This window comes from Gorilla gorilla, chromosome 10, assembly GCF_029281585.2.
Source record: "Gorilla gorilla gorilla isolate KB3781 chromosome 10, NHGRI_mGorGor1-v2.1_pri, whole genome shotgun sequence".
NCBI lineage: Eukaryota > Metazoa > Chordata > Mammalia > Primates > Hominidae > Gorilla > Gorilla gorilla.
In genome coordinates, this window is record NC_073234.2 from 128,216,981 (window position 1) to 128,241,729 (window position 24,749).

General features: G+C 42.5%; 1 protein-coding gene across 5 annotated transcripts in view; it reads left to right on the forward strand.

The window, feature by feature from the left end:
- Positions 1 to 24,749, forward strand: part of RPH3A (rabphilin 3A) — a 318,385-nt gene that overhangs the window by 239,507 nt on the left and 54,129 nt on the right. For 4 of the 5 annotated variants that reach the window (XM_063694363.1, XM_055359157.2, XM_031000805.3 and 1 more), the window contains 2 exons: positions 8,018 to 8,106; positions 16,300 to 16,311. In XM_063694363.1, coding sequence (XP_063550433.1) covers positions 8,036 to 8,106; positions 16,300 to 16,311 — 83 coding nt within the window. In that variant the 5' untranslated portion in view covers positions 8,018 to 8,035. The remainder of the gene's footprint in view (positions 1 to 8,017; positions 8,107 to 16,299; positions 16,312 to 24,749) is intronic. The other variant, XM_055359159.2, reaches the window with a different exon arrangement.

The window sequence follows — 24,749 nt, forward strand, 5'->3', positions numbered from 1 at the left end:
TAATAGTGACAATAATTAATGTTTACTGAGCACATACTATGTTCCAAGTACCACGTTTTCTTTCTTGCCTTCATTTTCAAACCCCATTCTTCACAACAATCCTGGAGGCAGCATAGTAGAGTGATTAAACATGCAACGTGGCATCAGATCTTGTAGGTACAAATCCCAGATCTGCCGGTTGCTGGCTGGGTGGGTAAGTCACTTACTCTTCTAAGCCTCAGTATCTCCATCTGCAAAATGGAGGTAATACTTGTACCTTCCTTAATGGGTGTTTGGGAGAGTTAAGTGAAGCCATCCACCGCAAGCATTTAGTCCAGACCCAGGTACAACCTAAGTAGCCATTATGATGAAGTAGGTAGTGCTGGGATGACCATACTCATTTTATCAATGAGGAAACAGGCCCACAGACATTATGTATCTGCCCAAGGCCATGCAGCTTGTAAGTGGCAGAGCAGTGGAGGATGAATTCTGTGCCTACTTTAAAATCTGTGAAATGGGGACTGTCCTGTGGGGTTATTTAGAGGCTCATGGCAGGCACCATCTGTTATTGCTATGTGGCAATGGGAGAACCATATGGAGGGGACAGTGAGTTTGCTTTGTTGTTTCAAGGCCAGGAACACAAAGTCACCTTTGTCTCTAGGATCTCCCAGGCCTGTCTCTGTCATTGTCTCTGGCACCAACCAGATTGGCATGGAAGGAGCCAAGCTCTTGTCATTTCAGCCTTAGTCGGCTTCAGGGAAGGCTGAGAATGTCCCAGCTGGCTCTAGGAACAAGGAAAAGCCAACAGCAGCCTGTACCGTCTGGATGGGACTGGATGTGTAAGGGCTGCTGGAGTCCCATGAGAGAAGGCAGGAATGACCAGGCAGGCAGGCAAGTGAAGGGGCACTCGGCTCCATCAAGCACAGTAGACAAAGCAGGAGATCGCCGTCTTTCTCTTTGGTGTCCCAAGTGTCCTTGTCATAGTAAGGGTTTGTAGAAATCCCAACAGCCTGGAAAATAGTCAACTCTGGATGCATATTTGAGATGGAATAGAATATACTCAGCTTGCATCACTGTTCAGAGGCTTTCTGGGTCTCCTGCATCTCTCAGGCCAGAAGTTTATATGGTCTTCATGATCTGACACCCACCCCCACCACCACCACTCTGATCTCAGCTCCCTCTTGCTCTCTTTACTCCAACCACTCTGTCTTCCTTACCATTTCTCCAACTTACCAAGCACATGCCTGCCCCAGGGCCTTTGCACTTACTTTTCCCTCTGCCTGAAATGCTCTCCCCAAGATGGCCATGTGGCTCAGTTTATTACCCACTTTGGGTCTTTGCTCAAATAGCATCTCCCAGTGAGGCTCCCTCTGACCACCTATTTAAAATCACACTTCCCCCCCCACCAGTTCCCAATCACCCTTCCCTCTTTTATTTTTCTCTAAAGCACTCATCACCCGTGGACACATTTAATATTCTACTTGTTTGCTTATTGTCAGTCTTCCCTACTAGAAGGTATGTTCCATGAGGACAATAATTTTTGTCTTTGTTTGTTTTAATGTTATATCCCCTGTGCCTAGAACAGTGTCTGGCACATAGTAATGGTAAATGTTCCATAAATATTTTTTAATTCTTCTAATTTCCCAAGAGAAGCTGGCAATCTGTATTTTTAATTAAATCCTGCGCTTTTAAGATATTGATTGAATTTTACCCTTAAAAAAAAAACCCCTTCATGGGCCAAACAAAACATTTTCAGCCTGGATTCTGTTCATGGACACTCGTGCTTCCCCCAATTTCAGGCCCTTTTGTTAAAGTACATTTTCCACCCCATCAAATAGTCAGAGTGATTTTTTCCAGATACCTAATTGAGCAGTGATGTACTGCACTCAGGGGAAGAGACGAGGGGCAAGGAAAGAGATCAAGAGATGGAACTGTCTGGGCATTGTCCAAACTTGTGGCTGCAGGTTCTGCTGCAAAGCATCTGGTTTAATTCCAAGACTGTTGGGATAGGGAGGCCAACTGTGTCATTGAACTCCACGCAGACAGCTGCAGCTCCTGCCGGTTCCCTGCAGTGCCCTGACGTGCTGCATAAAATCCCTGCCAGCCCAGCCCCGCTGGGTCACGTTCAGACACCTGCCACAGCAACTCAGAAACTAAATAGGCTTTGCGTTGTTTTTTCCATTCAACTACAACTAGCAGAAAACCTTGGAGATTCTGGGGGATGGAACCACTGTTCCTTAGCAAGCGATGCTAAAGAGAGCCAGGGGAGAAGCAGGCAGAACCAATGGCAAAGGAGGAGAAGGGAGGACCCTGGAATCTGGGTTACCTGGGGTTAGGACAGAGTCTTTGTGGCAGTCTGAGATTCCAGGTCTGAGATTCAGTCTAAGATTCAGATTCATCCAGCTATCCAGTGCTTATTATTAGACGTTTAGATTGTTTGAAGGAATTTAAGCAGAACCTTGGAAAGTTCACTTAAACTTTCCTCAACTCAGTTATCCCATCTGTAAAATGGGACAAGAAGAGCACATACCTCATAAGGCTGTTGTGAGGACTGAGGAGATAAAAACTGAAAGGTGCTTAGCGTGGAGTAAGCCCTTGATATTTGAACTTTCAGTTGTTGTTGTTGCTTCTTTTGTTACTGAAAGTAGATGATTCTTTAGAGTTTGTACAAGGACTGTAGGGGAATTTCTGTCCAGCTAAGAAAGAAGAGCTGGAGTCTCTGGTTTCAGGAGAAGAAGTCATTTTATGCTTTTGAAGTTGCAGCTGCAGGGCTGGATTTAAGCCACTGCCTTGGCCTTACCCAAGCCAAAGTATGTGATCTCTCAGAGTCGCCTGGGAGAGGGCTGGGTGGGTAGGTATGTGTTTGTCTCTGAGGCTGAGAGGTGAGAATGCACCCAGGGGCCAGAGGGCCAGGAATGGACAATCACCAATCCTCTAGACACTTATCAGAACCCAACAATCCAAAGCCCAGGGGCAATGAACGGGTGTGAACAGAGTAGTGAGTAAGCACATGGGCTTTGGAGTCAGGGTCCAAACCCCAGTTCTGCTACTTGGTAGCTGTGTGATTTTGAGCAAGTAACTTAGCCACCCTGAGCCTGAATTTTCTTACCTGTAAAATGAGGATAATACCATCTACCTTGGAGTAGGATTGTAAGGAGTAAAGCAAATAATGTAGGTATGGAATTTGGTGCATAGCAGGTGCTCAGAAAATTGTAAGTCATCATCCTATACCCGATAAGTATAGGAGAAGCAGGAAAAGAGAATTACCACTTTACAAGTGTTTGCTGTGTGCTAGGGAGTGTAGCTGATGCTTACTTAAACTTATCAGCTCAGTGATGCCAAGTTTCTGCAGTGGTCCTAGGGCTGGAATTTGGTACTATTTATGTGACACTTACATTTATACTTTTGCTTCTTGTATCCATGGTTGGTTTCCTTCTTCTGGTGCTCCCTGGGCCTCAGGCCTCCAGTCTATTATGACGATGGTTTCTCTGTAGTGAGTGATGGGAAAGTGGGGAGTGGTTTGAGAATGTCTGAGGTTCACCACTAGACTTTGTCCATTTCTGTTGACTCACCCTCAACTCCTCATGAAGAGTTGGCTTTCATGAAGTATCATCTGCAGGCCAGTAGGAAAACATCTTAGGAGAACATTTTAGGATCACGCTGTGTTGGATTAGAAAACGGCTAAGTGACCACTAGGGGTGATGTAATGAGCTTGTGGAGCAGAACCATGCTTCCCTGAGATTCTCCTGTCTCCTCCCACACAAGGTCAAGTTCCTTAGAAGCAGAACCTGAGATGTGCATTCTTGTACTAGTGATGGACTCAGGGAGTGCTACAAGGAGGAACCTGCTAGGGAATGAGGGAAGCAGGAAAGGGCAGCAGAGGAAGCTAGGCGAGGGCGTGGCTTCACCTGAAGTCTGGCCTCAGCCCAATCCTCAGGGAGCTCTGGAGTGTGATGGCAGCACACAGCCATCTTGCCCTAGAAGAAGGGGGCTGTACTTTTCTACCCTCCTCTTATTCATTAGCCATTGGCTTTGTGCTGCTCCCTGGTATCTCTGGGCAAAGCAGCTCCTGTTGGATTCTCTGGATTCTCTGGAAAATGGTGCTGCTATGAGCCCTTAGTGTAGCCCTTCATGGCTAACACTCCTAGAGGCTGGGATTGGGAGGATGCACCAGCTGTAGGGGGGATCCAGATGAGGAATCAACAGTGACTATTAGGGTGCCTCCCCCCAACTGCATCTCCACCTCCATCCCAGATCTGCCAGTGGACACATGCCTTCCTGTCCCTGGGCCTGTTTCTCTAGTTGTTCAAACATCCTTGATTGCTTGAACATTTTCCTCTTCTGGTCCAGGCCTGGTAGACTGGGGTAAGCACTAGATAAAGAGTCCAATCCTGGGATGTTAAGTGCATTGAGAGTCCCAAGTGGCCAAGCTGAAATAACCAGGGCTGTCCAGGGTGGCTTCTGGCCTGGAGGGATGGAGCTGGGTGGTTTCCACTGGGTGGTCAGCCAGTGAGTTTAGACTTTGCAGGTGGAATTTTAGTGGAAAACATACCCCTGGTGTGCGTGACTGAACAAAGGAGAGTGCGAGCAGGCCAGATTCTGCCCTGAGGATGATGGAATTTGGAGTTCAGAGTTCCTGGGAGGTGATCATGTGTCTCCTTTATCCCAGACCTACCTTCCTCCCAGGATCTCCAAGGCCAGTGTCTTCTCTCTGCTGCAAAGCAGAAGATGAAACCTTCAGTTACAGTTTCAGCTTTCTAGACCAACTGCAGCCGAGGAAGCTCATTCTCGGGGACTGAGCCTCTTTGCACTCAGCAGGGGCCAGAGGTCCTCCAGGTGGGGGGCTCCAGGGAAGCCTGCTCAGCTCTCACCACAGGCAATAATGAGACATTAAAGTTCTTTTTCAGCAAATTTCTTTCACAACAGGAGCTGTCTCTCCTTTCTGTTTTTGAAGTAGAAACAATGAAATGCCCATATTAACCTGGAAAGATGATGTTAACCACATGGGAGCAGATGAAATAGCTTTACTGTAAGGGATCTTCTCTGCTACGGGTCCAACCAGCATTCCCCTCCGGTTTCTCACACACAAAGATTGAATAATTACAAAGGATACAGGACAGGAGAGGGAGGTCGCTGTGTGTTCACCTCCCAAGTTCTCATCTATTCAGCATCACAGGAAACAAGACCTACAGGGAAATCAGGACCCCCTAGACACGCCAATCTACTTTCTATTTGTTTTTAAAATAATTACTGCAATCTCCACGTGGTCTCTCCCCGCTTACTCTTGGTGGGACCTTCAGAGGGGTGGGGTCGGGGGCAGGTTCAGAAAGAACTGAAGCCTGGCTGAGTTGAGCCGCACTGACAGTGTTGATGGAGACTCTTTCACACATTCAGCAAATTTTCATTACGTACCTTCTAGGCGCCAGACTCTATGCTAGTGTTGGAGATTAAGCAGTGAACAAAACGGAAAAAGTTCCGCATGGCTTACATATTAGCAGGGGGATTCAAGCTCTAAGCAAAGACACAAACATAAAAATAAACAACTTATATTAAATTGGGGTAGTGATAAGAGCTAGGAAGAAAAATAAATCAGAGTAAAGGAGGCCAGAATGGAGAAGCGGGAGGAGGAACTATTTTATTTATTTATTTATTTAGGTCATTTTCTTTTTCTAAAAAATACATATTTTATTTTAACTTCTAGGGTACATGTGCAGGATGTGCAGGTTTTTCACTCAGTTAAATGTGTGCCATATGGTAGTTTGTTGCACCCATCAGCTCATCACCTAGGTATTAAGCCCTGCATGCATTAGCTATTTATCCTGAAGCTCTCCCTACACCGACCCCCCTGTGGGAGCTGTTTTAAATTGAGTGGTCAGGGAGGCCCTCTTGGACGAGGTGCATTTAGGAATAAACCTACACAAAGGGATAGAGTGAGGCAGACAAGCATCTGCAAGAAGGCTTCCAGGCTGAGGGAAGAGCAAGTGGGAATGTGCTGGGGATGTTGAGGAAGCAGCAGGAAGGCCTTTGGGGCTGGGAAAGAGGGCGTGAGAAGAGTGGAAGGAAAAGAGAAGGAGGCTGCAGGGAGCCAGCGTGTGCTAAGGGGTTTAGATTTTAGTCTAGGAGCAACAGGGAGCCATTGAAGACTCTTGAGCAAAAGAGTGACATAACTGACTTGCTTTTTTGGGATGAAGGGAAGGCCATAAAGTACACACATCTCAAGAGTTTAGCTTGATGGCTTTTGCAGATGTATATACCTGGTTAGTGGCCACCCAGATCAAGATATGGAATATCTTCACCCCATGGAGGCCCCCTGCTGCCCCTTCTGAATCAATAGCCTCCCCAAAGTAAGCAATTTATTTGCCCCAATTTCTGTCACCACCAAATAGCTTTGTCTTTTCTTAACTCTTGTGTCAATATAATCAAACAGTGTGTTCTCTTTTGTTCCTGGCATCTTTCACTAAACATAACATCTATGGGTTCATCCATGGTGTTACATGCGCTGTATCAGAAGCTTGTCTGTCATTGCTCACCAGCATTCCACTGTACAAATAAACCACAATGGCTTTATCTGCTCTCTGTTGATGGGCATTTGGATTGTTCCAGTGTTAAGCTATTATGAATAAAGCTGCTATAAACATTCTTGTACATGTCTTAGAACATAAGCACTTTTTTCTTGGGTGTATACCTGAGTATATTTCTCGGGTATATACCTGAGTAGAATTCCTGAGCCACAGAGTAGATGGACTTTTAGCTAACAGATACTGCCAAACAGTTTTCCAAAGTGGTGGCACCATTTTTTTCAGCTTTATTGAGATATAACTCACAGATAATATAATTCACCCATTTAAAGTGGACAATTCCGTGGCTTTTAGTATTCTCACAGAGTTGTGGATCCATCACCATCATCAACTTTAGAATATTTTCACTGTCCTTACAAAGAAACGCTGCACCCCAGCACCTCCCCCAGCCTGGGCAACCACTAATCTCATTTTTATCTTTTATAGATTTTCCTATTCTGTATACCTTATATAGGTGGAATCTCAAAATATATGGTGTTTTGTGTCTGGCTTCTTTCACTTAGCATCATGTTTTCGAGGTTCACCTATGTCATAGAGTATGTCAATACTTCATCTGTTTTTATGACAGAATAATGCTACATGGATATACCACATTTTGTTGATCTGCTCATCAGTTGGTGAATACTGGGCTGTTTCTACTTTGTGGTTATTATGAATAATGAATGAAATGGGACAAGGGTAGATGGAGAAAGACCAAAGAGGAGTCAATTGCATTAAGTCAGGCAGGGATAGTGGCAGTTTGGATCAGCACAGTAGCAATGCAGGCTGAAAGGAGTAGGCAGATCCTAAATCTATTTTAAAGATCAAGCCAATACCATTTTCTGATAGCTTGGATGTAGAGTATTTTTTTTTTTAAAAAGGCAGGGACACATGGACACAGGAAGGGGAACATCACACACCGGGGCCTATCCTGGGGTGGGGGGCCAGGGGAGGGAGAGCATTAGAAGGAATACCTAATGTAGATGATGGGTTGATGGGTGCAGCAAACCACTATGGCACATGTATACCTATGTAACAAACCTGCACGTTCTGCATATGTATCCCGGAACTTAAGTATAATAAAAAAAAGAAAAAAAAAAGGCAGGGATGACGCCACAACAACTAAGTCAGGTGACTAGCTCAGTAGAAAGACCCTGGATTCGAGTTAAGAACTCTGGCCCACACACTGCTGGGGGTGCAGTAGGCTTCCCTCAACATTGCCTCAACAGTGAATGGGAAGAGCTTGGATTTAGGTGAGGGGATTCTTCCCTCTGGTGCATTTCTTGCCACGGGGTAGCTGTGACTTCCAGCAAGACACTTTCCCTTTTAGGGTCTCAGACTCCCCATCTGGAAAATGAAGAAATTGGATTTAGTTCTCTGTCTTCTCTATCCCACTGAGTGTGTGGCATAAAGCAGGGACTTGGGAACTAAGGAGTGGCTGAATGATGGGGTGATGTCCTCTCTGGATTGATGTTTTCCAGGAGCACTAGACATCTACCATGACTGACACCGTGTTCAGCAACAGTTCTAACCGTTGGATGTACCCCAGTGACCGGCCCCTTCAATCAAAGTAAGTTGCTGCATCTTCCTGGGAGTGGCTTGTTTTGAGTCGATAAGGTTTTGACAGTTCTACACTTGAAAAAAAGAAGGAATAGCTTCCTTCCCTGAGGAAGAGGGAGAGGAACCTAATGGGAGTTTAGTCATGAAAACATCTCCCCTAGTTTGACTATTTTGCGAGGTTGGAGGAACAAGATTAAATCCTGAGTTTCATGCTCCATAGAATAGGTGGCCTGGTGGACTGGAGAGATAACTGACCTGGTGGTCAGAACCAGACTTGGGTTCTAGTTCTGGATATGAGCTAATTTACTGTGTGATGACAGGCAAATATCTTCCCCTCTCGGGGCCCTAGTTACCTCATCGGTCAAATAAGGAAGTTGCCCTAGATCAGAGATTACAAACTGGCAGACTCTGACTTGCAGAAGTGTATGTGTAGGTTTTTTTCTTTTTTTATATTTTGGGACTGATCATGTAAAAATTGGGAGATTTCACACGAAAGTCCAGATTTCTGACATGTCTTCAAAATATCAGAAGACCTGACAACACTGGACTACAATTTTGCCAACAGTTCAACAGAAGACAAGTAGCAGCTCATATATTTAGACTGGCAAGAGCTCTCCAGTTTTCCACTGTCCCCATCATTCCTTGTTGGTCTCTAATGCCTGGCCTACTTTGGGCATTTCTGTTACCCACCCATCCCAGTTGGTTTCCCTGGAACAGATGACCTCTAAGTTTCCTTAACTGTGAACTTCTGTCGATCTTATATTAGACAGTATTTTAGGATCAGTTTAAGAGTTTAAATTCTGGGTAGGACAGTTGAGGATATGGTTATTTTTGTAAAAAGAATAAATGTCAGGGTGTAGTTGTTGTGGCTTGCCCAAAGAGAAAGGCTTTTTTTTTTCTTTTTTTTCTTGAGACAGGGTCTTGCTCCTTTGCCCAGGCTGAAGCGTACTGGTGCAATCTTAACTCATTGCTTTGACCTCCTGGGCTCAAGCAATCCTCTTGTCTCAGCCTCCTGAGTAGCTTGGACTACAGGCATGCACCACCACGCCTGGCTAACTTTAATTTCTTTTTGTAGAGATAGGGTCTTGCTATGTTGACCAGGCTAGTCTCAAACTCCTGGGCTCAAGTGATCCTCCTGCCTTGGCCTCCCAAAGTGCTGGGATTACAGGTGTAAGCCACCACCCCCAGCCTACAAAGGCTTTTTAGCAAAGATTTTTCCTTATTGGAGAGCAGTGTTTCCCTAAACTTGGTCATTTGAGCACCACTTTTACTATTTTTACCTTATCTATGAAATAACATTATTGTTATTTTCTCTTAATTGGCTACTTATAAAATGTAAACACTCATTTAACAAGAACTTTTTAAATCACAAATGGATGTAAGTGGATAATTAGTTCATGCTTTCTATGAACAAAGGTAGCCATGAAGACAAATAATTAAAAAAAAAAGTTACTACATTCTAGCTATAAACTGTAGTCTCATAGAGGCTCTGAGCCTGAGACTTGCTTCCCACTTAAAAAGGCAACTAGCAAGTGAAAGAGAAGTGTTAAAGTCATATTAGCACTTTCTCCTTGAAGTACATAAGGTTGGAAAGGAGATTGAAGTGGGAATGCCTTTCTTATTATTTAATATCGCCCTGTCATTTACTGTCTGATTAATTTTTGTTATAATTTCTATTAAATAATCCTTTCTCATTTTCTTAAGTGTATTCTATAACGTTCTAAATACTTGGGTTGTATATTTACCTTTTTAATATAAAACTTCCCTCTTTTCTAATATTAGTAATTATAAATGTGATACCCAAAGTACCACATTCAAATGATCCCACAAGCTTCAACATATAGTATTTTCATTGTTTCTCATTTCTATGTATTTTTAAATTTCTCTTATGATTTCTACTTTACCCCAAGAGTGATTTAGAGGTATATTTAAAAATTTCTAGATGTTTGAGGATTCTTAATTTATTCCTTTTTTTGTTATTAATCTCAAATTTAATGGCATTTTGGTTGGAGAATATGACCTATATGATACTTAGTCTTTGAAATGTGTTAAGATTTGGCTTATAACCAGATCTTAGGATATGCTCAATGAGTACATAAGAAAAATGTGCATTCTATAATTATTGTTTGTAAGGTCACTCACATATCAAAATGAGATTATTAATTGTGTTTATAACTTTTTTTACATTTACGGCTTTTTAGTCTGCTTGTATTATGTTGAAATCTCCTTCAATCACCATGGATCTGTCAATTTCCCCTTGTGGTTCTGTGAGATGGCTACAGGTTTGGAGTTGATCTGTGTTACTGAAAAATTGAACCTTTTATCATTATGTAATGTCTCTCTTTATCTCTAATAATGATTTTTTGTCCTAAACTCCCTTTTGTGATATTAAAAAACAACATCAGCTTTCTTTAGTTTATTTTTTTATCCTTTTATTTTTAATCTTTTAGTCCTCTTACGTTTCACGTAAGAGAGTATAAAGGGTATTTTTAGCCAGATTTTGTTTCTTTTGTTGTTGTTTAATTCAGTGTGGTAATCTTTGTCTTTTAGGTGATGATTTTACCATTTACAGATACTGTAATTATCAGCAAACTCTTTCTGTAAAGGACCAAATAGTAAATATTTCAGGCTTTTCTGGCCATAAAGTCTGCATTGCAACTACTCCACTTTCACTGTTCTAGAGCAAAATCAGCCATAGGCAATATGCACATAACTGGGCATGGCATTTTTTTTTTTTAATAAAAACAGGCAGCTGACTGTATTTGGGCTGTAGGCTATAGTTTGCCAATCCATTACATAGTTTAACTTTTCTACTCTCTTGTTGTTTTTGTCTCTCTTTTTCTACGGTTCTTTTGTTTCTCTCCTTGCCTTTTATTTTTATTAATTGGTTAATTGGGCTTGGGGGTTTACAAATTCCATTTTTCTCCTTATTGGTTTCAAAGTCGTATGGTTCATTCCTATGATATCCATGGCTATCCTTAAAGTGTTACTATTCATAACTAATCATGTCTGGAGTTACTCACTGTCTCAACATCTTCCTCTAGACAACACAAGGTGCTTAAAACACTCTAACGACATCTTAATTCCGACCCTCCTTACCTATATACGACTCTTCTCTAGTATCTTAGTTTAATCCTTTATTTAACTCCATATATTAGACATTATTATTTTATACTGGCATTTTTTTTAATTTGCCTGTCTTCTAGTTTTTTGGTTCAATGTTCAAATCTTCCTGAATCTTGGTGCTTCTTGGGGCCACTTTACTTCCTCCTGAGAAGTACAGCTTTTCATTTGGTAAAATTCTGTTGGTAAGCTCTCTCAGACTGTGTGTATCTTAAAACATCGATTTATCCCTTGTTCTTGAAGGTTGCAGCATTCTAGGTGGACTTTGAAGGATTGGTTGTGCTTTCAAGCGTCTGTTAAGAGTCTTAAGTCAACAAATTGCCCTTCCTCTGTAGATGGTTTTTCCTTCCACGTAAGCCCTTCTTTTTGATGTCCTGTAGTATGATGTGCTTAAGTGTGTATTTCTTATTGCTTTTTTCTACTTGGTGCGTGTTGTGCTTCCTGAAACAGTGGATTCATGTTTTTCAGCATGAAAATTCTGGAAATTTTCTAGTTCTAGAAAATTCTCAGCATTATCTCTTGAAATATTTTTCTTTCTTCGATTCTCCCTATTTTCCCTATCTGGAATCTGATTAGATAAATATTAGACCTCCATGTTGCTTATTCTCTCTCTCACTTTTTTCTTTGAGTTGGGGTCTTGCTCTGTCTGTTCTCTCCTTCGTATTTTATATCTCTTTACCTCTGTGCTGTATTTTGGGTAATTTCTTCACGTCTTTCATCCTGGCTATACTCTGTCTTAGAGCATATTAATTTGCCATTAAACCACCCATTGCATTTTAGAATTTAGTAGTTACATATTTTATTTCTAAAAATTATTCATTCATTTTAGTATCTTCTTCACCATTTTTAATCTCTTGCCTCTTGCTTGTTTTTAATCCACATTTTATTTCTTAAATATTTCACATATAGTAACTTCACATTCTGTATCCAATAATTATACCTGAATCAGTGGCATGCTGGATATGTACCGTAAAAGCTCATTAGAATGGATGTTAAATTTTCAGGATTTGTGAGCCAGTTAATAAACATGGCCATTATTAAAAATTAAGATATATATTAGCCAGGAACTGTGGCTCACACCTATAATCCCAGCAATTTGGGAGGCCAAGGCAGGAGGATCACTTAAGGCTAGGAGTTCGAGACCAGCCTGGCCAACACAGTGAGACTCCATCTCTACAACAAATTTAAAAAATTAGCTGGATGTTGTGGTGCATGCCTGTGTTCTCAGCTACTCAGGACGCTGAAGCAGGAGAATTGCTTGAACCCAGGAGTTCAAGGTTGCAGCGAGCTATGATCATGCCACCGCACTCCAGCTTGGGTAACAGAGAGAGACCCTTTCTCTGACATGAATAAAGTTATATTTATAGTTAAATGATATTACACACAATGGTGATAAATACTCAAAGTTAAACACGTTTCAATTATTTCACTGTTTTTTTTTTTTTTTTTTTTGAGACCGAGTCTTGCTCTTTTGCCTAGGCTGGAGTGCAGTGGCACAATCTTGGCTCACTGCAAGCTTTGCCTCGCAGGTTCAAGCGATTATTTTGCCTCAGCCTCCAAACGGGGTTTCACCATGTTGGCCAGGCTGGTCTTGAACTCCTGACCTCAGGTGATCTGCCCACCTCGGCCTCCCAAAGTGCTGGGATTACAGGTGTGAGCCACTGCACCTGACCTGTTTTACTACATTTTGATATTCTGTTATTTATGTCTATTATGCCTGTAAGGTGGAAATACTATATAAATGTATGCTGCTGTACATTTCTTCCCAGCTCTTCGTTTAGTCACATCATGTTGGCATTTGAAATCAGCCTCCATGGGGCTGTTTCCCCAGAGAGTCCGTTGTTAAACATTTACCAGCACATCACTGCCTGAAGCCTCTGACCATGCAGGTCTTTTGTTTGTCTTTCCTGCAGATTTTCACTCATAATTACTTGCGCTTTGAATGCTCAGTCTGTGAGAATCCTAGGGACCTACCTTGGGAACATTTTTCTTCAGAGATATTTACACTTGCTTCTGCCAGGAGTGAGATGTTCTGGTCATCCAGAAATACTTTAGCTCCCTTTGAGGGTGCTGGCTGCGTGTGAGGGTCTCCAATTCAGCTTCTGCACCCTGTCAGGAGCTCCATGTCAGCCCCTGGAATGTAATGTTGGTATTTGCAGTGGTTTATTGCTCACAGCTCCCTGTTCTGGATTCAGTTTGCTGGATTCCCTTTTTTAAAAATTGCTTTATAGAGGTAGAATTAATATACCTTCAACAGTACACAATTAGGGTAATTTAAAGCACAATTTGATAATTTCATTTTTTTTTTTTTTAAAGACAGTGTCTCACTGTGTCGCATAGGCCGGAGTGCAATAGCACAACCATAGCTCACTTTAGTTTTGACCACCCAGGCTCAAACAATCCTCCCATCTTGGCTTCCTGAGAACCTGGGACTGTGGGTGCACATTACTGCACCTGGATAAGTTTTTTTAAAATAGAGACGAGGTCTTGCTATGTTGCCCAGGCTGGTTCCAAACTCCTGGCCTCCAGTGATCCTCCAGCCCTGGCCTCCCAAAATGCTGGAATTAGTGGCATGAGCCACCATCAGCCATAAAAACATGTGTATACCCATGAAATCATCACAGTAATCAAGATAATGGACATATCCATCCATTGCCAAAACTTCTTTGTTACCCTTTATAGTTCCTCCTTCTTACCCCTCCCTCTCCCCACCCATCCCTAAGTCATCACTATTTAGCAATAAATTTGTTTGCATTTTCTGGAATTTCATATAAATTGAATCATCCAGTGTGTACCCTTTTTGCAAGGGAGCTGTCTGTCTTCTTTCACTCAGTGTAATTATTTTGAGATCCAATCATATTGTTTTGTATGTCAATAGTTTGTTTCTTTTAATTTCTGAATATTATTCCATTATGTGAATATGCCACAGTTCATTTACTCATTCATCCGTTGATGGACCATGGGTTTGGGCTAGTACAAATAAAACTTTGTATAGATACATACTTTCATTTCTTTGGGGTAATTACCTAAGAGTGGAGTGTTTCAGTCACATGGTGGATGCCGGTTTAACTTTTTAAGAAACTGTCAAACTGTTTTTCAAGTTTATTGTATCATTTAAAATTTCCACCAGAAGTAGATGAGAGTTCCAGCTTCCCTACCACCTCAGCAGCACTTGGTGTGATCAGTCTTTTTAATTTTAATCTTCTTGATGTGTGTATAGTGGTATTTCATTGTGGTTTTAATTTGCATTTCCCTAATAATTAATGATGTTAGACATGCTAATATAAAAGTTTTTCATTCGTGTAACTTTTTGTTGAAGTATCTTTTTTTGAAGTATCTTTTCAAATCTTTTGTCCATTTTTAAAATCAGGTAATTCATCTTCTTGTTATTAAGTTTTACAAGTTTTCTTATGTTATAGATAAAATCCCTTGTGGATATACATGTTACAAATACTCTCTCCAAGTCTGTTACTTACCTTTCCTTTTCCATAACAGAGTCTTTTGAAGAGAAAAAGTTTTTATTTTAATTCAATCTATTTGGTTTATTTGTTTAGAAAGGGAGAGGGATCTTGGAGAATTTCCTTACTTTCTAGAAATCCCAGAGCTGCATTTTTTTTAAAGTTTGCTTTACTTTTTCTAGGATCTAATTTTATATTGGTGAAGGGTCTTTCTGAATATTCAGTCCACCCATGTACTCCACAGCAAATGTCTCATGTCTGTTTACTACTTCTTCTATCTAATACCTCCTCCAGTTCTACAAGTTTTACAGTTTGGAAGACACTATTGAACTCTGTTCGTTTCCTTTTTTCATAGGAAATTGTTAGTTTCCAAAGCCCTTTTCATGATGTCTTCTTGGAGCCAAACTTATTTTACAGAGAATATTTCCTCAGCCAAAAAGTGTGTCTCTGTAAGATAAACAGTTGCCTGAAGGGTGGATGGGGTAAAATATTTATTTTATTTAAGAAATGTCAGTTAATTAAAATTCCATCCATCAGAGTTTACTTTAGTCGATATGAAGCCAAACAATTTGCCTTACAATTAAATTAAAATTATCCAAACAGTCTGGACGCCATTTCATTAAAGCGCTCCTCGGCTCCCATGAAACATCTTGGCATTCTGAATGCATCTGGCTGCTTGATTGCTGCTGCCTCTTCTTCAGGTATTAAAATTATTTTCCAATAAATGCTAATGGGTGAATTACAGTCATCACACATGCTATCTAGTCTGCTGCAGTGGTGGTGAACTAATGCAGACACTTATAATGTCTTTCTCCAGTAAATTAACAAATCTAGTCATAATTAACTGCTGGCTAGCCAGATACGCTTCCTGCTTTTGTTATTTTCAAATGTCTTTCTCTCTCACCCTCCTTAAATGTAATGATCATGTTTGAAACCAACAACAGGAGAATTTGAGAGAAATGAATGCGTCTTCTTCTTGCTTGGTTAGGGCAATGGTTCAGTTCTTCATGTTAAGAATACATGGGGAGAAATGCTGGTCTTTGACAGTTGATACTTCTATCTAGCATTTAAGTCTGCAAGCCAGAGAGTGCCAGACATGGGAGGAGGAAACTGAGGCACAAAGAGACGATATGACCTGCTTTTGGTTGCTTGCCTCATAATCGGAGATGCTGGTCTCCGGTCTAGAGTGGAAGAACTTGCTTCCCCAAACTGGGGAACTACAAGGTCTCCTGTTCAGGGCCGATTGCTCTACCTAGTGTGGTCCTTGTCCCCCATTGTTTGAAATAACAGAAAGCAAGAATGATGATGGCCATGAGATCATTCAGTGATTCCTTTTTAGTGCCCTCAAACCATTATTCAAATACATACACAATCAGCTCAGTTAATTAATAAGCCAAACTGGCTGGTCAATTTAATCAAAGATGTGGATTTCATAATGCTATGTTGAAGCAGCCTTGTTTTAGATATGCTGAAATAAGGTAATAATGGCTGAAACAAAATGGAAGTAGGTCATCATAATTCAAGCTACGTGAGTGTTGCATCCAGACAGTGTTGATATTGTTATGATTTCTTACCTAACTTTATTCATTTTTTCTTTCTCTCCTTTCTCTGCCTTCCTTCAGTGATAAAGAACAGTGAGTATTTTATAACACTTATTTATTTATTTATTTTTTACAAACTGTATTTTATCTCTTTCTCTGATCAAGGTGGCTTGCCCCTAAAGAGAGATGGTTAAAAAAGGAACTAGCAAATTTTAAACATTTTTTTAAAAAGCTAAGTTAAAAAAAACACCCACACCCATCTTAGGAAAAAATATTTATAAAAAAAAAATAAACTCATACCAAACTTGATAAAAGGATGGAAGATATTTCTTAGCCCTCAATTCTTGGTAGTGATTTGTAGGATTTCAGCAAGTTTATTGGCCACTCAGTGCCCTTGTTTCTGCAGCATTTTGCTGGAAAACACTGTTCTGCGATAAGGAAAATGTTAACTCTAATAACTGCTACCATGAATAAAAGATGACGATGAACAGGGCAGGGCTCTGGATTGTTACGTGCTGTACATTTGGTCTTTGTCGCCTCATCAGAGGTCATCCTGATTTCCCAGCAAAACACCTTTGAAGCAGAGGCCCTATCTTTTCTCACAACTTTTGTGTTTTTAATTGGATTCATTTCCTAAATATGCATGACAGATTGGATGACGGGTCCAATAAATGAGCAACCAGACTGCAAAGCAGCCCCATCTTCAGTTGTGTGCACACATTCAGAAACTATGGAAAGTCATTTTTACCTCCTTCCCCGCAATCATGGGACTCTGGGACTCACGGTCCCTGTGGCCTGGGACACAGCCCTTCACCTCCTTGAGCCTTGGTTATCTTGTTTGTAAAATAGGCACAATAACCCTGCCCCTCCTTCCTCACTGGCTGGTGGTGGGATCAAATGAGATGTTTGCAGGAAAGCTTTATCAACTGTAAAGCTTAAACAAACAAAGTTAAATGAAGGTGTGAATTACAGCCTTGCCTTACCCTTATGTTTATACAGGACTCTTGCACAACTTTTTCAGCTTTTTTGGACGAAAAATAACATTATCAGGCCCAGAATGCTCTAAAGATTTAGTTAACACAGCTAATACTTAGCCAGGAGACCCAGGAAAATTCTTCTCCCTGCCCTGTGCCTCAGTTTCTCCATCTGTCAGGTGAGAGCTTTGAACAAGCTTCCTTGTAAAGACTATTTGAATGCTCTACAAGCTCTGTTTTTGGCTGGCAAGACCCTGGACAGGCAAGATCTGCTTTCTATGAAATCATGAATATATTATTCAGACATGCTGGAGAGAGATGCTGAGTCATTGTCAGATTACAAATATGAACATCACAAGAGAGAAGTTCATGACTCCAAAAGGTCTCAGGGTTCTTAGAGGCTTCATGAATGCTGCAGGTTGAAAGGTAGCATGTTCATCCTCTTCCCCTCTGTCCTTCATCCCCAGGCTCCTCCCCTCCTTCCCTCCCTCCTTCCCCCCTCCCTCCCTCCTTTCCTCCCTCCCTTCCTCCCTCCCTTCCTCTATTAATAAACACTTACCCCAAGTACCTACTAAATACCAAGCACCATGCTAAGCACCAGGGACACAGTTAGCCAAGTATAAAGATATGTCTAGTGGAGTCTACAAACAAATAAAGGGCCAGTCACCAACAAATACACTCTAGTATGTGCAGAGCTATAATCATAGAATCACAGTGAACTGTGGAGCACAAAGATAGTCACCTAGCTCAGGCCTGAGGGTGGTGATGGAGAGCTTCCTGGAAGAAGTGATGTGTAAGCTGAGACCAGGAGAGGGAGGAGCACTACGTGGAGGAAACAGAGGAGTTTCCGGTGGGGGACACGGCATCTGCCAAGCCCAACCGTGAGAGAGAACATGGGATTTTTATAAGAACAGAATGGAATTCAGTCTGGCTAAAAAGATTAACAGGACCCCCAGGTCCTGTTGGCATTCTGAGGATGTGGGGGACCCACAGCATCCCTTCTGCCCTCCCATTAGTCTGGCTGGGGTAAATTTTATCCAAAGGGGCCTTTATACCAGCTGGGCATGGGCAAAACATTCTGTGGTGTGGCTGCCCCTCCTTTCCTTCAGGATTCATTAAAATCCCATTCACTGTGCTATAAAGAGACTTCCTGCAGACACCTGCCCATGTTGGCATCCAAGGGGAAGGGAGGGGCAGAAGAAGAAAGAAAAGAAAAAGGATTAATTTTCTGCACACCTCTGCTGTTGAATGCCTCGGAGCCTTCATGCCCCGACAGCATTTCCATCATCCCACTCCTTTAGGGAGTTATAATTTATTAATAGAGACATCTGGCGAGTATTTATTATGTGACTATTGTGTGCATGCAATGAAGAATCAAGGTGGGAGGCAGGAAAGATATGGGAGGCTGTCCTTTGCAGTATTTCAGGGGGAAACATCTATGAGGGGCTTCCACCTGGAGTCTGGGCTAATTTCCTTTTGTCTCGGGGTCCACCGATGCTGGCCTTGGTGGGTGGCTTCATTCTGACCCCTCGTGGTGCACCAGAGCAGGTGCCTTCAGGTAGCAGATGAAGCACATTGAGAAGGCCAGGGCCGGTTTCTCAAGTCCTGGACCATCCTCTCTCCAGTCATGATTCTTGGCAATTCCCTTTCTCCTTGTGAGTCTCAGGCATCTGGGAAAATGAGCAGGTTACCTACAGTGGTCTTTAGACTTTTTCTTAGCAGTGAAAGTCTTTCTTTGAATAATACTTTATTCAGAAGCTAAATATTTGAGGCAGATAAGAGTGGAGCTGGATAAAGACCTTTAGTGGCTGAAAGCATTAAAAATATCATGGTAAACATTATACAACTGGAATTTAACATAATGCTAAACTGTAAAATAAGTGTAGGAAGTCTAACAAGTTTCACTCTTTTTTTTTCTTTTTTTTTTTTTTTTTGCCATGGTGAATAATGTATCAGCTTTCGCTGTGTAACAAACCATCTTAAAACTCAGTGACTTAGAACAGTTACTTGTTCTCAGGGATCTGGGCTTGGTGAATGGCTCTGTGGACTTTGGCTAGGCTCATTTATGCATCAAAGGGTTGGCTGATCTAAGATGCCAGTGGCTGGAATGATACATTCTTTTCCACATGCCTCACCTTCCAACAGGATATCCTGGGTTTTCTCATGGTGATGACAGGGTATAAGAGTAAACAGAAACACACAAGGCCTTTGGAGGCATTGCCTCTGGACTAGTGCAACATCACTCCCCTGCATTTTATTTCCCACAGCAAGTCCTAAGTCTTGGCTAGATTTAAGGAGTAGGAAAATAGACTCTAGAGCCAGACGTGGTGGCTCATGCCCAGAATCCCAGCACTTTGGGAGGCCGAGGCAGGCAGAGAGCTTGAGGTCAGATATTCGAGACCAGCCTGGCCAACATGGTGAAATCCTGTCTCTACTAAAAACACAAAACACTATCTGGGTGTGGTGGTGCATGCCTGTAGTCCCAGCTGCTCAGGAGGCTGACACAGGAGAATTGCTTGAACCCAGGAGGTGGAGGTTGCAGTGAGCCAAGACTGTGCCACTGCACTCCAGCCTGGGCAATCGAGTGAGACATCATCTCAGAAAAAAAGAAAAGAAAAGAAGATAGACCCTGACTCTTTGGTGATCAATTTCAAATTCACATGGCATAGGGCATGGATACAGAGAAGAGTGAAATATTAGGGACATCCTTATAATAAACCATATTTCATGCTTTTACTAAAATATTAAATATTAATTTTTCCCCCAATGTTTGTCTCTTTTTTTCTTTCTAAATTTTTAAATTTTTTTGACATAAAATAGTTTACATATTTTTGGGGTACATGTGATATTTTGGTACCTATATACAATGTGGAATAATCAAATCAGGGTAATTGAAATACGCATCACCTCAAACATTTATCATTTATTTGTGTTGAGAACATTTTAATTCTGATCTTCTAGTTATTTTGAAATATACAATAAAATATTGTTAATTGTAGTCATCCTATTCATTGTGCTACCAAATATTAGATCTTATTCCTTCTATCTATGAGTATTTTTGTACCCATTAACCATCCCGACTTTATTCCTTCCTTCCCTGGAAATGCAAATTCTCAAGCCCCACCGCAGACCTTCTGAACCCAAATTTCCGCAAAAGGCCCAGAAATCTGCATTCTGGCTGGCTCACCAAGTGGATCTTGGGCGTGCTAAAGTTTGAGAAGTGATGAACTCTATCACAGGCTGCCCCTCTGCACTGCCCAGAGGCTTGCATAAGTTCAGACCAGTACCCAGATGGGGTTTACATTATCTTTTCCCAGTAAAGGTGTTTAGGTTCTACAGTGGGCAGTAAAATACCTTCTAAAATAATAATAGGTGTATTTCGGGTAGGGGCATACAACCAATTCCCCGCTTCCACTTCAAAGGCAGCTCTGAGCATTTCTTCCTGCAGCCAGGACATGGCACATTGTTCTTTGCAGATTAGCCAGCGGTAGACAGGCCCTAGAGAGCCCCCAAGTTCTTCATCTTCTGGGGGAAATGTGCTTGTTTCCATTCCCATTCACATCACACACACCTTCAGCATTTTAAGCCAGTGATGGGCTCTTGGTGTCTCTATACTTTACATTCCCCTAATTAGACTAATCTACTGTGATCCTCAGAATGAAGCCCTGTTAAGCTTGGTGTGGTGATGCACACCTGTAGTCCCAGCTACTTGGAAGGCTGAGGTGGGAGGATTGCTTAAGCCCAGAAGCTCAAATCCAGCATGGGCAACATAACAAGACCTTGTTTCTTAAAAAAAAAAAAAAAAAAAAAAAGCCTCGTTGGAAAAAATATACAAACAAAAAAGATATTTGGAACCAACAGTCAAAGTTCCTGAGATTCATGCTTCCTCTAAACTCAAGAGCCACAGATAGTTAAGATGAGGGGGGCAGGGGGTCTGGAAGAGTTGACTATGGCCTGGGAGATAGAACGTGAGATTGGACCATCTGGCTGCCTTTTAGAAGGGCAGGATAGCATGGTGATTCGGAACGCAAGACATCCCTCCTGGAGTCAGCTTTGCTGCTTCAAGCTGTGTGGCCTTAGGCAAGTGATTAACCTCTCTGAACCTTGGTACACTCGAGAGGAGAATAATGTTTACCTCATAAGATATTGCAAAAATTCAACAAGAGAGTAAATGTAAACCCTATGATATAAATATTATTAACTCCATTTGACAGATGGATATAAGAGTCCAGAGAGATAGAATACTTTCCCCAAAGTCACACAGTGCCAGGGTTTGAATGCAGATTGATCTGAATCTAAAGCTTGAGGTTTTTTTGTTTTTTTGGTTTTTTTTTTTTCCATTGCATCCTAATATCTCAGTAGATTCTGCTCTGGGGTTAGTGTATCCAGATTGAGAAAGGAAATCTGGGAGCTGCAGGAAGGATTGGTCCAGGTTTCTGAAAGTTCGTCTTCTCCAGCATTCATTCCTGCCACTTAAAGTCAGCTAGGTTAGTTGGTCTCTCTCTCCTTCTCTCTCTCTCTGTCCGTCTGTCTCTCTGTCTCTCTCTCCTGAATAGCTAAATCAACTAGGTTCATGTTTGTGCAGATAGGCAAGGAATTGATTTGGACACTGCTACTACCATGGCTTCGAGGTGTCAAAGAGTTTCCTGATTTCAAATGCCAGTCAGTGATCCAGGCTGTGCGTTTTGTTTCATTCCATTGGGTTCTTCCCACCCCTGGGTCAGTGACTCATTGTCTTTCCTACTCTTCCCTATCAAAACATTCTATTCATTCATTCTTTCTTCCGTTCAGATTCAGTGCCCACTATATGTGCAGTGCTATTAGGTAATTTTTCACTGAATTGCCACTGTGGCAAGGATTTGACACACAGTTTCATACCAAAAATATTTAATAATAAGAAAAAGGAAACATAAGTTCAGCTTTTTGGAGCATTTACCAAGTCCTAGGATCTACACTAAACACTTTATATACATGGTCTAGTTGACCCTCATATGAGTTTGATGAGCTCACTAGTAAGTATTCCCTTTAACAGATGAGGAAACGAAGGCTCAGAGATGCTATGTAACCTGTTCCTAAGGTTGCACATCCAGGCAGGGCAGTGCCAGAAAAGGAATCAGAGCTAGATGACCCCAAAGCCTACTCCTGCGTCCCCTCTCTTAGGTTACTGTATCTTCATAGGAGCCAGGGCTGTCATTGTAGGCAGCCACCAGGTCTGCTTAGGTTGAAGGGCTACTCTGCCAGCAGCTAGCTAATGAGTTACTGTGAAAATGCCGGTACTCGCCTGGAGAGGCCGTCCCACAAAATGTGGAGCACGTATCAGTTTGCTTGCAAAGTTCCTGGTGCAATTCATCCCTCACTGAAAAGTTAGGGCATCCTGGTAGATTAAGAGGATGGTCACAATAGCAAGGGCTGCTGTGTCCTGGGCACTTGGCATGCACTTTCACATTTAATCTTCCCAAGGGCCCTGTGATGCATGCCCTATTAATATTCTCAATTAACAGACCAGGAAACTGAGGTGCAGAGCAGAGCAGAGGCCCAGCACATACTGTCAAGAAGTGTCAGACCCAGGATTCCACTCATTAACTCTGCCAAGTCAACAAGGGCTCAAATTGGCACACAGTAGGCCCTCTGGGTATTTTCTGGATTGGATACAATTCTCTAACTTGTCCAAGGGGAGCAATACTTTGGTCTCCGGCTTCGGTCTTTAACAAGATCCCAAAACTGGACACAGAGCTGCCATCCTGTATCCAGAAGCCCTTGGCAAGGGTCTTATCCTAAGGACCGATTCTTGAGGCCCTCGTGCCCACATCGCTCCTCCACTCAGGAAGACCTAAACAAGCCCATTCTGTCCCCTGAGAGCAAAAGGTTTGGTGTGAAAAACTGATCTTGTTTCTGTCTGTTTGCTTCTGGAATTAAAACACGAAAATCCACAGGAGGCTTGCAGGTTCCCACTGAGACCAATCGGCGACATTTTCAAACACGATGAGCTGTTTGTCAACTACGTGTTCTGGAGCAGAGGATGAGGGAAGGGTTTGGAAAGGTGCCAGCAGCCTCCAGCAGGGCTGCTCATCGGCAGTCTGCAGATGGAGGCAATTATCCTAGGCGGGGCCTCTCGGGGACCCCCAGCCCTGCTTATGTCTCTGGAGCCATGTGTGTTCAGATGCTTGCATTTCCTGTGCACAATAACACCGGCAATGGTGTGGTGGTGGGGTGTGAGCCATTGACTTTAGGTCAGGCTGGCTCCTGACCAGATTGTAAGCTGCAGGAGTGTGTGCTTGGAGGGTCTTCACTGGGAACTAGGCCTAGAATCTCACATGTGTTCAGTTTTGGTCACTGAGCTCTTTGTAATGGCAGGAAATAAATAAAGGGGGATCAGCAGAGAAATCCAGGAAGAGACGTGGCGGCAAATAAGGGAGAATTAGGGGCAGGTGAAGTGTCCATTTCCATGAAAACTGGTGAGACTCGGGAGTGACTGAATTCCATTATGACTGGGGCTCTTTGGGAAGAGTAGGTGATCTTCGTTACACAGGAGTCCACTGTATCCTTTAAAAGTGATGGGAAGAAACAGCAGGCTGAGGGATATTGGCACACCAAATGGAAGATCTTCCCAACAGCATGGCACAGGCTCTGCATAAAGAGAGTGAGGCCTCCATCACAGGAGGCATTCAAGCAAGGATGGAAGGATATCTGTCAGGAATGCCACAGCAGGCAGACTTTAAAGTGATCCCCACCTCTTGGTGTTCATGCCTTTGTGTAATGCCCTGACCCTGAGCGTGGGCAGGACCTGAGCCTTGCTTCTAGCCTATAGAATACAGCAAAGGGGATGAGCTGTCCCTCTTGGGATCACATTATGTTATATAAGACTCTGTCTCGGGTGACAGGAGCTAGAGATGCTCCTTGTGGACTTGGTGAAGGAAGTGGCCCACAGGATGGGATCACAGAGGTCCACATGATTAGGAAATGTAGGCAGCCTCTAGTAGCTGGGGTAGGGACTCTCTCAACAGCCAACAAAAGGCCATGGCCCTCAGTCATCCAGCTGCAAGCAAATTAATTCTGCCAATGACACAAATTTGCTTAGAAGCTAATTCTTCCCCTATCAAGCCTCCAGATGAGAACATGGCCCAGCCCATACCTTGATTGCAGCCTTGTGAAATCCTGAGCAGAAGACCCAGTTAAGCCAAGCCCAGCCTCCTGACCCCTAGAAACTGTGAGAAAATAAATGTGTGTTAGTTTAAGCCCCCACATGTGTAAGAATGTGTCATGCAGCAATAGAACATGAATCCAGACACTGTGGGGAGGGTGCTACCAGTCTGTCTCTATCATCCTGCTGGACTGGGTTTCCTCGTTATCTGATAACAAATCATCTCAAAAAAGTGGCTTAAAATTATAGAAACCATTGATTATTCCTCACAGTTTCTGTGAGTAGGAATAGGAGGGTGGCTTGGCTGGGCAGCCCTGGCACAAGGTCACTCATGCAGCTGCAGACATGTCACCTGGGGCAGCAGTTATCTGAAGGCTTCATAGGGGATCGAGGAGCCGCTCATGTAGCTGGCAGTT